The sequence below is a fragment of the Kluyveromyces lactis genome (assembly GCF_000002515.2).
Source record: "Kluyveromyces lactis strain NRRL Y-1140 chromosome C complete sequence".
NCBI classification, from domain to species: Eukaryota; Fungi; Ascomycota; class Saccharomycetes; order Saccharomycetales; family Saccharomycetaceae; genus Kluyveromyces; species Kluyveromyces lactis.
This window is the reverse complement of record NC_006039.1, coordinates 771,562-784,273: the sequence shown is the minus strand read 5'-3', so window position 1 is coordinate 784,273 and position 12,712 is coordinate 771,562. Positions and strand designations below refer to the sequence as shown.

The following is a 12,712-nucleotide window of genomic DNA, read 5'->3' as shown; positions in this document are numbered from 1 at the left end:
GTTTTTGGGTGGATTGTCGTTTATGTCAGCACTTGAAACTTAGTATGAGTACTTCATTATAGCTGTTTTCATACTTTTACCAATGACCTTTTTATTTCATTTATTTTTGTACAATGTTCCTTTTATAGTGCAGATCCTTGCATTCTGAAATACGTCCGACGGGGTTTAACCATGGATATTTCTATCTTCTTGCTATCTTTCATTTTCCGGACAATCGTAAACAAACTTTTCATGAAATTCTAATATGTAAGATCAAACCATTCAGCAGAAGATTGATGAGATGAGCTGTATTAGGACTTTAATGATACATTAAAAATGTATTCCAGTGTCAATGATATAGTGAAGCCTATTTGAAAGCGGTAATAGGGGCACTAAGACGAAAAGGTAACAATGAGTGGACAGAAACGGCATGAAGTCACAGGCAAGTTATCCAATAGAGTGATGAACATGAAGTTCATGAAGCATGCGGAACAAGCAGACAAAGTTAAACAGACCGAGGAGACAATAAAGAAATTGGTGGACTCGTCAGAATGGAGGATAGGTGACAATGTAAAACTCTTGACAAAACTTGCTAATAAATCAAAAGTGGTACAGAACGTAGGTTTCTCTGCTATCAAGTCACTGAATGATGAGGATTCGAAGATCGATACAAACGATCTCAGCACAAGCACACTACGGACTAGTGTAAATGCAGGAAGAAGAATATTCGGAAATAAACTCGGACGAGCTACGCCCGGTTCAGATGGGAGTTCTAATGATAAGAAAAGAAGTTTTGAAGAAAAGGACGAGGACGATGTGTCGACGACAGATTTAGAAAAGCTATGGGAAGCCGAAACACAGACTAAGAAACAGAAGAAATCCAATGGTAATGGTAATACTGAGAGGAATAAGAAGAAGTCAAAAAGGAATAGAAATTAAACTTCATAGCAGGATGCTAAATGAGACACTAGTATTTGTATATTATTTTCGCCGACTTATATAATAAATAGAGTAGATCAAATTCCGGTAACAATACTCCATTCTATAAATGTGAACTATTTTGACCTCTTCTTACTTGAAGTAGAGGTAGCAGCTTCTGTGAAATGCCCCTTCAATATTACTTCTCTAGTTGTTGAATTTATATGCTTGAATCTATCTGGACCAATATGAACTCCTCCGAACCATCTTCCAACGGCAACAATTACATTCCATGCATCCATCACTGTGATCAAATGTAGCATTCGTCCTCCTGCAGCTGTTTCTCCATCGTCATCGCAGTCTTGGAAACTGACACCGTTCTCTCCCTTGATTCTCCATGCAACCATTAAATGATTAGCACGAGCAATTTTATTATCGGTTCTTAACAGCTCAAGCTTATCGAATGCCTCTTCTTCAGAATTGGCTTTAGTAGCAAACGCAATAAACGTGCTCTTTCTGTCAGTGATGGGATCACTTACGTACCATCCTTCGAAGGGATCAATCTTTAAATTCTCAAATTTATCAGATATATCAACCTCATCTGAACCAGAAGCCTCTTCCCCCTCCTCAGTATAAAGCACACCATCGAGCTCCGTCAAGAAATCGAATATACAAACAAGTCCAGGGTTAAATACAGATTCCAACACTTCAGTGAAAAGATGGTTTAAATATTTGACATCATATAGTGCTGATATTTTAGCAGATAAACTCACTTCTAGTAGATGTGGCGGTTCTGTTTCAGGGTAGTGCTCGGGAAACGATAGATGTAATGTGAAATCCTCGTGTTGAGGAACTTTAATTTTTATTCTGTCATTATTAACCACCGTTAGAAGATCTGGGTAGATAGCATTTATCGCATCGATTTCGTCATTTACATCATCATTGAGTACCATTATAGATATATTGGAAGTGTTGAATTGTATTCCAAGCCAATGTCAATCCCAAACAAATGAGCAAAATATTTTAAATGCTAAAGTTGCATATACAACCGATATTTTCCAAAGCGTTAATCATCTCAGCTCATCTCAATACAAATCGTCATGTTTATGACTGTGATCATCTTACATAAATTTGAAAACTGATGCTTAAGTGCATGATACAAAATATTAAAGAATCTTCGAAAGAGACAAACTTAGTTCAAAATTTCGGAGATAGGATTAGAAAAGTAGTTTGGCTTCAGTCAGAGGATTAGTAGTCAACTACTTTTAAAGGATACTTCCTATTGTATAACTATATTCCAACAATGCCAAGCTTTGAAGAGTTCAAGATCAAAGGAAACACTGCATACAAACAGAATAACTTCACTGATGCTGTGAATTTTTACAAGAAAGCGATCACTTATGATCCGACAAATCCAGTAGGCTATTCGAACTGTGCTATGGCGTTGATAAAACTGAACAATTACGCAGATGCCTCTCAAATGTGTCAAAGAGGGTTGTTTTACGTTAATGAACAAACCGACAACGATAACAAAGTTCGCAAAAAACTTCAGTGGAGGTTAAATGTCTGTTCAGAGCAGCTCAAAGATGACCTGATTTCGGTGCAAATTCATGAAGTAGATAAACTACCGAGTAAATATCAAGATCTTTGAGATTCTGTTGCTGAGCAATGCAGGGTGTGTATTCATGGAAGAAATGCATCTATATACACTAATCATGTGACTTACAAAATGAAATTACCAGTAGAATATCTTTGAGTAGTATTAAGTGTTAGAAACTCTCGGTTTATTGAACATTGCTCTCATCATATTGTGATATGCCTTGAGCCCTATCTCCGAACGCAATGCTATACTCATTTCTGGTTGTATGAGAATTCTGGTTGTTTCTCTCAAGTTGTCGGAATCGATAACCACAAGTTGGTTCAAGATCAGAGGCAAAGAAAAAACAACTGTGATTATTGCTAAGATAATGATAAACACCAACGCATATATGTTCGCATTGAATTTGCTTTTACCCTTCTTCTTAAAAATAATAGGTCTGGCGTCAATGTCCGCCTTTCTCCAAAATAGCATTAAGGAATGCAAAGTATCCACATTTGGAATCATCAAAATTGGTACCTGTAGGAGTAAGATGATATGCACGAGAACGAAGTCCAGATTAAAGATGCTTAATTCTAGCACTTTTTGAATGAATTCTATTAAGGGACTGAAGAAAGAATGATTTCGTCTAAACCATTTTCCAGTCCACCATGATTCATTCCTTCTGTCATTATTCCACTTTGTGGGCATAATCACACCACAAATTATCTGATAGAATAACTTGTGTATCATTAATGATGACAACAATCCTAGTATAATTGTCTTTACATCCCATCTTTGAAAAAATGAAAGTAAAATAAATGCAACAATCATGGATAGAAGACTGATAAAAATAGTTAACCTTGTCAAAAACCTGGGGAACCATTGCTGTTTTCCCTGTAACACAACAATTCCATAAATACTGGATAAAATGAATATTGTCATTAACGTCAAAGCATTAACAGTAACAGTACTGGAGACCACAATAATTAATCTCAAAAGGACGTTCACTCTTGAATCTTCTGCGTTGTTGATGTTAGCAAGAACGAAAGGTATCACTGTGAATACGGTCAAGACTCCTTGAGGGAGAATATGGCACCAAACATTTATGAATGCTATATTAAACCAGTTTGTCTTGTCTTCTACATCCCATTGTGTCATGCTGTTCTGTCCCCTGGTGTACTTCAACCAAGAAACTCTTCTTTGCCACTTCAAAAACCAAGATAAAGTCCTTCTGTAATCAGTAATGAATTCAATCCAATGGTACTGGCTGGGATTAAAGATAAATGGAGAGAGCAATAGTGATATAAAATAAATCCAAAAAAAAAGTAGTGAGACATCCCACATTACAATGGATGCATAACCTAGAATTACTAGCGCCATAACTGCAAAATATGCTGACTCAGATGCGAATCTAGTAAACAAAGTAACAAAGGGAATCCGTTCGAATGATAATCCTCTGGTTGTTGACAAGTATTTGGCGTCGCCGATAATTATGTCAGTCATTAATGCCTGTGAAGCTATCCTATTAGAGAATATTTCGAAAAATATTGCGCCTGATGCGAGCTGTTTCAAAAGTCTTTTGGTTGCTGAAAGAACACCTTTATCGTTCATTTGTTGTAAAAAAAGTGGAACAAACGAAAACATGGATATGAATAAAAGGGTGATGGTTGATCTCCTCAACCAATACAATACTGGTACTAATTGTAGACATCCATCTGGTTCCCATGGATCTGTTTGTTTAAAAGCTGGGTCGTATACACATAAGACGCTGGAATCGACTAATACAGCCAAATTCAAAATGATAATCAAAAATAAACACAAAGAAATGTATATGAACACATTGTTCAAATGAAACCCTGGGTGTGCATAATAGAAGGACAAGAATCTATCTAATGGTAGCGATGTACCAATGTAGAAATGCTCTCTGGATAATAACTGTTCTCCCATACCGGACCCAATCTTAGTCGTGAAATTTAATATCGAGTTGAAGCTCAAGTCACGTCCTTTACCGCATTGGTAATATTCTGCATGTTTAATTCGTCCACCTCGCATCAAAACATTCATACCAACATAAATATCCTCATTCAAGTGTAATCCTCGTTGGGCTTTTGACACACCTCCTCTCGTGGTAATAAATATGGCATTTATGAAGTCGGGATGTCCGTAATGTAATTTAGAGTTGATATATCCTAAAGTTCTAGCAAAAAAAGTCCCAAAAACTTTCTCTTTTCCGGCTGCTATATCGCCTAAAACCCCATTGTTTTCCGAGAATATATGTTCTCTGGTGCCAACTATCGCAACAGGTGCAGTATATTTTACATTTTCAATATCTGAGTTTGCAGAAGTGTCATCAAATTCTTTTAGAATGTTCTTTATTTTCAAGCACTCTTCAAAATAGTTATCTTGGTTTGCGTCAATCAACTGGATATACTCCCCTCGAGTGAAAATAATGGAATGGTTCTGGTTGTCAGATTTCCCATTACCTAAAATTGGATCACCGGAGAGTTCGATTTTATATTTTGGAATATATTCTCCATCACCATCAATATCACAATAACCGTCAATCACGCAAGAATAATAAATTTTCCGCCCGCTTGCTTTGTCTAATTCAGATACTATATATGCGATTTTCAAAGAAGGGAAAGCTGTCAATAAAACGTTCCTGTCTGCTTTTTCGTCATCAGTGAATTCGCTCATTCTTTGCATAGAACAAATCATGTGGAATTTCTTCAAAGCAATAGATGTACTTTTGTCGTCAGCAGAGTCAGTCCTTTGCTTGAAAGATTTTGCACAGCTTTTATAATCAGGGTTCTTTTTCGAATTACTCCTGAGTTGTTGAAAATCACAATGCTGATCTTTAGTACGATGTTTTACGTTCCTATTCAACACTGAATGCTTTGTGTCTTTTGTATCTTCTAGTATGTGAAGGCTTTTTATAGCATCCAGATATTTCATAAATCCAGAAATCGTTCTATATAAGGTTTGGGTTCTAAGAGAGGCCCAAATTCTTGTCCTTATTGTTTGCTCTGGTACTTCTAACTTGAAGCCAGTGAATTTGAATAGATTAACTCCTTCGTTCTTACTTTTGCATAAATTCATCGTAATATTCCTTGCAACCTCCTCATTATCGCTGACATCTGTTTGCTTTTCTTCTTCTTCTCGATCAGCACTTGCTGTGTTAGATTCATCAGAAACGCCTGCCTCGACCGAATCCATTAATTTATTCGTTTCTTCTATGAAACTATCCCATTCTGTCGGATAAATCAATTTTAGATATTCCAATAATGTGATACTGGAATTGTCAGTTTCTGCTTTGATGATATCTTTTAAACTTAACATTATTTTCTCTTTGTAATGTGGGATTAAAACGGAGAATGTAGGCATATTTTCGATCGATTCTGCGTCTGGTAAAGGGCAATGTAAAGACTGTGCAAAAAATGTTAATCTTCTTCGTACTTCTTTTGACTTCTTAAATACCCTTGACCTAAAGAAATGATCATCTGTTGACAAAAGAAGTGACGGTTTTAAGAGGTTATCATCATTTGTTAGATGGAAAATCAATCTTTCGACATGCTCTTTGCATATAAGATTTTCTCGGTACATGGAGTATATTATTTCATTCCACAACTCTGAAATAATACTAATGTTCCATTCTTCATTAGAAGGCAATATTTTAAGTTTTATCTTATTCGTCAAGCTAACGAAACAGTTTTTCCATGGAGTTAAGTGACTCATTCCCATGTAGATGGATCTGGTTAGGGAGAATATTGAGTTGTAGATCACATACCAAAGATAAGTGTCAAGTAAATATAAAACAAAATTAGTTGCGACCAATAACAGAAGTAAAAATTTAGTCCAATGCCTACAAAGGGCAGACTGAAGTATGGTATCTGTTCCACTGCAATTCAAATTTGATTGGAAAAGGTCCCTTGCTGGGTTTTTTATTGATGTACAAAGGAAGAAGTATGTTTCCACAAGCTTTGAAGTCCAAATCACGAACCATAAGCCGACTGAACATAAATTTGCATCTGAAGAGTCAAATTGACTCCAGTTTTCAGTGAAAGGGTTGATACTATCACAAGAACCTACATTACTGTTCAAATTCCAGTCAGTACTGTTGCATCCGCCTATTCGGCTACCAGTACCGAAATCAGGACTATTAATACCTCTTGTTTTAGGTGAATATGCTCGTGTAATGTAACAGAATATGGTGTCGATTTTGGATAATGGTACAATAGATAGAAAAATTGTTGTTACAATGGACACTGTCAATGAAATAAATGAAATTATAGTCAAAATATTCTCATTAATAAGTCTTTTCCTCGATATATGAAAAAGCGACAAAATACCTGATGGCGGTATTATGTTTAAAAGAAGCATGAAAATTAGTATAAATAATCTTGATTTTGTGGGTTTTCGGAGATTTGAATCGCGTGGGACAAAAAACATTTCACCAATAATCGCAGATATGGTAATCAAGCACGAGAATGTACCTGCCAACGACATAACTGAGAATAAAACGAATAACTCAGGGTCATTGTCCAAAGTTTGTATATAATGTTTTGTGAACAACGGTTTTAGGTTTATAACAGAAAAATACCAAAAAGTGGCAACGTGAATGGTCCAAATTCTATGGAAATTCGTGATCAAATGGTACCAAGTACGTGATTCAATATAGGTTTTCCGTAAGGATTTTGACCATTCAATCTGTGTGAACTTAGAATATTTCATATCCCGCGGTAGATCGGCATAGTTGGTACCATCTTTCAATTTAAACTGGTTAATGGTTTTTAATGACCAGAAACATTGATTAATATCGTCGTATCCTATAATATGGGAATGGTCGTTACTTTTATTCCAAGTTATTTGAAATTGACAAAATTCATATAAGGGATTAACAACGTGTTGGAGAAAACAAGGAGGAGATATGGATTCATTGTCCGTTGTTTTTGGTAGTACTTCTTCCTTCGCCCTACTATAAAATTTATACTCGGTCATCATCATGTCAAAGATGAAACACAACAATTCTGGCATAACTCTAAGGTTATTTGATTCACCCCAAATCAATAACCAAAGAGCAATTTGAGTCATAATTTCGCGAGTAATAAGCAGTTCCGGTCCCGAACTTGTGAACCAAGCTGGCATAGCATCCAATCCATACACAAACCTATACCATTTGGTAAAATTTGAATGAGTACCCCAAATGTATTCCTCATATATCGAAATTAATGATTCTGATGACAATTTTTGTTCATCGTTCGTGCAAGTCCGAGCATTCCTTGATTCCCACATTACTATAAAGTAATCTTGCATGTTTCGTCCATTATCTTTTTGGAAATTGAAGGCATGAACCAAATCATCGAATATTATTGACAATTCCGCCAAATAATCGACAGCCACCTTTGATTTCTTTATCGGCTTCCGAGAGGAATTTGGAGCCTCATTTTTACTACCGGTGTCCTGTTTACCCCAAAATCCTTCGTAATTGACATAATCCTGTGCGAAATCCATCTTAATATCAAATCACAAAGAGGACTGTGGTTTACCGTTTCCTTTGGTAACGCACGAACAGTGGAGTAAAAGAAGTACAGGTTTTTATTTGGACCAATCTCTAGTTTTTATAGGATGATAATGTAAACAGGGAGGAATAAATAACCATTCCCTGTCATTTGGAAGGAATAACTTAAAAAAAATAGCCGCCGTTGAGGTTTCGGCGGCTATTTTTTCTTTTGTTTGTGGCTCTGGTTGTGATTTCCAGTGACAAGGAAACAAAAGATCACCACGCGGTGTAAAATTACTCCAACAGATTCGGGTAACGCAGGTCCTGCTGCTTTTTCTCCCATACTTTATTTCATTCCCTTTAAGAAACCCGCACCCCCACGTATGCACCCTCAACCCACCTTCGCTGCTTCTTCCGCGGAGTTTCGCCTTGCATTAAAATCATGTCATTACCCTGAGCTCAGGTCAGGGTAGCTTCATACTAAAAAAGTGCACTGGTGTATACACCCGAGCTTCTGGCATCTTTAAAGTCATATTCCCGCAATTCTTTTTGCCATAGTATGAACCAAAAATGGTAAAAGAGCGCATCGGGAATAGGAGTAAACTCCAGAGTCCAGAACCGCCCCCCGTTGTGCATCTCCGTCGTTCATCCTTGTTGGCTGATCACGCTTTTCCTCCCTACCATTCTGTATGCCTCATAGAAAAATCACACGATCCGAAGAACTGTCTAGAAAGAAAACGAAATAAAAAAATGGGAAAAGCGCACAATGGAACAGACTACGTCATTTCTGAGCATTCCAGTCTGTGATACGGAAATGGAAGACCTTTAACATCATTGTGTACGGTTGTACCCTAATTTGTTTGTTTATCATTTGTTCTTCTTGCTGGGCCTCTGAGAAGCCGATGAACTGATCACAGCGACGTTCATCGTATTGTGTCTTCTGGCAAGCTACCGATCACACAGATATCGGTGCGCAGTTTTCTTGTTTGCTACTGTATTAATAAGTGGAAATTGAAGTTGAAGCTCAGCTGAGCTGCGGGAAAGTTATCCAGGCATTGGACGCCAGTGCAGGTGACAGAAAAGAATCGTAAAAACTAAATGGATTTTGCTTAGCAAAATCAAAGAAGGCAAAAAGAGGAACGACAAATCACTATGGGAATCCACCACTAAAAGGTACGTGAGTAGCAAAAGTATCGTAAGAACTGTCACTACTGTCAGTGGTAACAACGGTAATCATATACATACGAGAGCATTCTCACTTACGTTTCTCTTTGAGGATCGATGCTCCCGGGTATGTTGTGTGACTTTTTTTTTTATTTTTTTTACTTCCTAGGCTCTTAGTTCGTTTGACAGCTTTTGACTAATTTCGAATGAGCGATATTTCGAGAGAAATTAACCGTAATTCCATTCCAGCCGATACAACTGGTGCGATGAGATGAGTTGACAGAATGAAATTGTAAGCAGGGCAGAAGAGGTGTGTGTATATATAAAGAGAAAGGGATAAAGAGAAGAGTATCTGATCGATTCAGGATATTCTTCTCCGAACGGTTCCTGTGCCTTAATACTCTCACATATATACCTTCCCTCTTTTATGTAATAACCATTCATAGAAATTCAACACTTTAAACAGGCCTTCGAAATCATTGCAAAGCGCTATACGTTTCCTAGCGTTCTATCTTCGACCTGTCATTTACTATAACTAATATTTCTCTAGTTCATCAGTAACTGAAACCTATCCCGTTCTTTTGCATTTTCCTTAATCGTTCTTTTCAGCCTTTTCGTCGTGGAATAGACTGCAACAAGATACCTTCCGGAAAATAAATATAGAGCAAGAAAGTTGATATTACTTATTCGTCTGGTTGTTTGCTCCGCCTGCTAATACGTTATTTTTCCTTCTTCTCTTTAACTCCGTTCTCTTTTCCTTAATACCTAGAGCAATTCTAATCGCACTGTTGAAAAGAGCTCAAAATTTCAAGAGAAACGAGTTGATAATCTTTCAGAAAGTATTGTACTGCACTGAATAATCCAGATACGGACATAAGTAGCCATTAGAACTTTAATCCGTGCTATTGTGTGATTCTCGTTTTTACATTGTTAATTATTGAATTTCGATTATATTCAAATCGAACCATTTTCAATTCCTTTTCAGTTCATTTGACCTACATCCAAATCTTCCCTTTTTTACTCGAAAATCTTACATTAAGGCTTATTAATTGAGAAGGGGAAAATTTTTAAGGGTATCTCTGTATTTAAAGGGAAATTGATAAATCAGAAAGAAACATAATACAGTTTTTCTGCAGGATAGGGCTTTGCTGAAGATAAGTAAAGTGATAACTGTATCCAGGTTTTAAGAACAACTTTCAACTGTTCTGAAGCACCGATTGACCGTCTCTCTTTCCTTCACTATAGTTTATATCTCAAAGAGCATCGAAAAACAGCTTGAAAAGGTTGAAAACTCTTAACTGTGGAAGATCAGCAATAAAGAGCCCTTATTTTTTAAGAAAAGAAACAAAGGGTAAAAGAAACAGTCATATTCGTTTCTCCCTTAAAGCTCATCACCGGTATAATAACCGATAGTCACTTTCTGGATCCATCAAGAAAAGCATACCTAGACTTGTGGAAACCATAATACCTCACACTGACAATGAAGATCTCAAATTGGTTATTAGTCTTTTTTGCTACTGTGTCAAGCGCTTCGGCGGTTGACAGACGTGATATGAATATGAACATGGGAGAAGTCGAATCCCATGTTCATCCTAGTATCACTACAACTACAGATCTCTCTACAGTAACTCCAGTAGCACATGAGGTTATGCACATGCATGGTCTTCCGATTTTGGAAACAGAGTTGACTCCTGCCGAGAAACTATACTGGGAAAGTTACAATTCCACCACATTTTTCACTACCGATAAGGGAAACAGAGGCGCTTTTTGGACTCATGTTATTACACTGACCATTGCAGCAGTCTTTATTTACCCAATTTGCATTGCTTTGAACAATATTGACTCGGGATGGTATTTGCCCCTGCTTTCCATCTACGATATGGTTTTACTTACATCTTTGATAAGTCTTTCTATTTTCAGTTCGTCTTTTCCAGAGACTTGGTACCCAAAGAATGCATACCGTCCGATGTCATACATCTTATTTGTGATGACCATAGTTCATTTTGTAAGTGCTGTTGTTGTAAGAACGAGTAAATGGATCTCAGGCCACGATTACAGCCGTGACTTGCGTTTCGAACTCGACGACTATACTGCGGAAGGAAGCTTAACTCCGTTGCAAAACTATAACGACACACATTCAGACGATGATGAAGAACAACACCGTCAAGATAAAAGAATGTCTTACGACCCAAGAGATTCTGTTGGATCACCAACTACTACCTTATTCGACCCTCATGGTAAACATCATGATGATCTAAGAAATGGCAAGTATCGTGATGACTCAAACTCCTTCGATATGGGAGAGGAAGACTTAAGTAAGAACCTGGATTTGGAACAAAGGCTATTGGAATCTGAAGGGTTCCAGTTGAGACATCAAAGTAAATCATCGATCAAAAGAGATACTTACTTGGCCAAATTGTTCAAATCCTCTGCTCTACAATCAGTGGCAAGAAACTTTTCCAGAGTTTTCTCCTTCTTATTCCATTGTACAAATTACCCAATGTTATTATTCTTTTTTGTTTATATCCCAACTGGTCTCGCAGTAGGTAACTTGTTGGGTGAAGGAAATAGAGTTTTCAATTTGTTAGCACATTGGATTAAAGGTGGTGTCTTTGTGTCCTTGGGTATTTTGTCTTTAGCTCGTTACTGTGGTTTTGGTGTCAACAATGGTTGGGCATGGAACAAGATTATTATTTTCAAGAACCAAATAGATTCCAATTCATTATGGTTCAAAATTGCGCCCCAAGGCGGCATCACAATGGAATTTTTTGAATCTTTCTTGATTGCATTTTACGGCTGTACAAACGTATTTTTGGAGCATTTGTCAAATCCAGGTGGAGAATGGGCAGCTAAAGACTTGCAACATGTTTCTATTGCATTCATGTTTATTGGTTGTGGCTTTTGTGGTCTTTTGGCAGAAATAAAACTAAGTGACTGGAGATTCAACCACGTATTAAAACATACTAACATTCAGCCAAATGTTATCCATTCTGGTTTCCCAGGTTATTCTCCAAATCCTTTCCCAGCATTTACAATCTTTTGGACGGGTATCTTAATGTCTCAACACGAACAAGCCTCTGCTACATCTACCAACATTCATGTCCAATGGGGTTACTTATTGTCTTATGGTTCATTCTTCAGAATTTTTACTTTTATCTTATTGATGTTAGTTCCAAACCAAAATCTGAATCCATCAAGACCATTTACTGAATTGATCACATCGTTCTGTCTCATTTGTGGTGGTTTGGTATTTATGGAATCTACAGATCAAATCGTTGAAGCGATGGAATACAGAGGATTTACCCCAATGTTCACGTTCAACTTAAGTGTTGGATTTGTCACTATTTTTATGGCTTGGGAAATGGCCATTTTCATGTGGAAAGATTGGTTGAAGAATCGCATGAACAACAGGTAAATTTAGAATACTCAATAACTCTACCCAATTCATGTTTTCAAGGATGACAATTGCTAAAGTTTTATACGCAATTTTTTAACTGGGTTTTACTTATACCCAGCAGCAAACTTAAAATAAAAATAATTACATTTTAGACCGACCAATACGTCGAACCCTA

The 12,712-nt window shown here is 36.9% G+C and overlaps 5 protein-coding genes across 5 annotated transcripts; 3 read left to right on the top strand and 2 right to left on the bottom strand.

The window, feature by feature from the left end:
- Nucleotides 1–390: 390 nt before the first annotated feature.
- Nucleotides 391–918, top strand: MPP6 (Mpp6p; the record flags this gene model as incomplete). Its single annotated transcript, XM_452598.1, has 1 exon — nt 391–918. One exon carries the CDS (start codon nt 391–393, stop codon nt 916–918), a length of 528 nt encoding a protein of 175 aa, XP_452598.1.
- A 116-nt stretch (nt 919–1,034) lies between these two features.
- Nucleotides 1,035–1,850, bottom strand: YIH1 (Yih1p; the record flags this gene model as incomplete). The annotated part of the gene is made up of 1 exon (XM_452597.1): nt 1,035–1,850. One exon carries the CDS (start codon nt 1,848–1,850, stop codon nt 1,035–1,037), a length of 816 nt encoding a protein of 271 aa, XP_452597.1.
- Nucleotides 1,851–2,200: 350 nt separating this feature from the next.
- On the top strand, nt 2,201–2,548 carry TAH1 (Tah1p; the record flags this gene model as incomplete). Its single annotated transcript, XM_452596.1, has 1 exon — nt 2,201–2,548. One exon carries the CDS (start codon nt 2,201–2,203, stop codon nt 2,546–2,548), a length of 348 nt encoding a protein of 115 aa, XP_452596.1.
- Nucleotides 2,549–2,659: 111 nt separating this feature from the next.
- On the bottom strand, nt 2,660–7,987 carry KLLA0_C08888g (1,3-beta-glucan synthase; the record flags this gene model as incomplete). Its single annotated transcript, XM_452595.1, has 1 exon — nt 2,660–7,987. The coding sequence occupies one exon, from the start codon at nt 7,985–7,987 to the stop codon at nt 2,660–2,662; it is 5,328 nt and encodes a 1,775-aa protein (XP_452595.1).
- Nucleotides 7,988–10,620: 2,633 nt separating this feature from the next.
- Nucleotides 10,621–12,555, top strand: TVS1 (Tvs1p; the record flags this gene model as incomplete). Its single annotated transcript, XM_452594.1, has 1 exon — nt 10,621–12,555. One exon carries the CDS (start codon nt 10,621–10,623, stop codon nt 12,553–12,555), a length of 1,935 nt encoding a protein of 644 aa, XP_452594.1.
- Nucleotides 12,556–12,712: the final 157 nt, after the last annotated feature.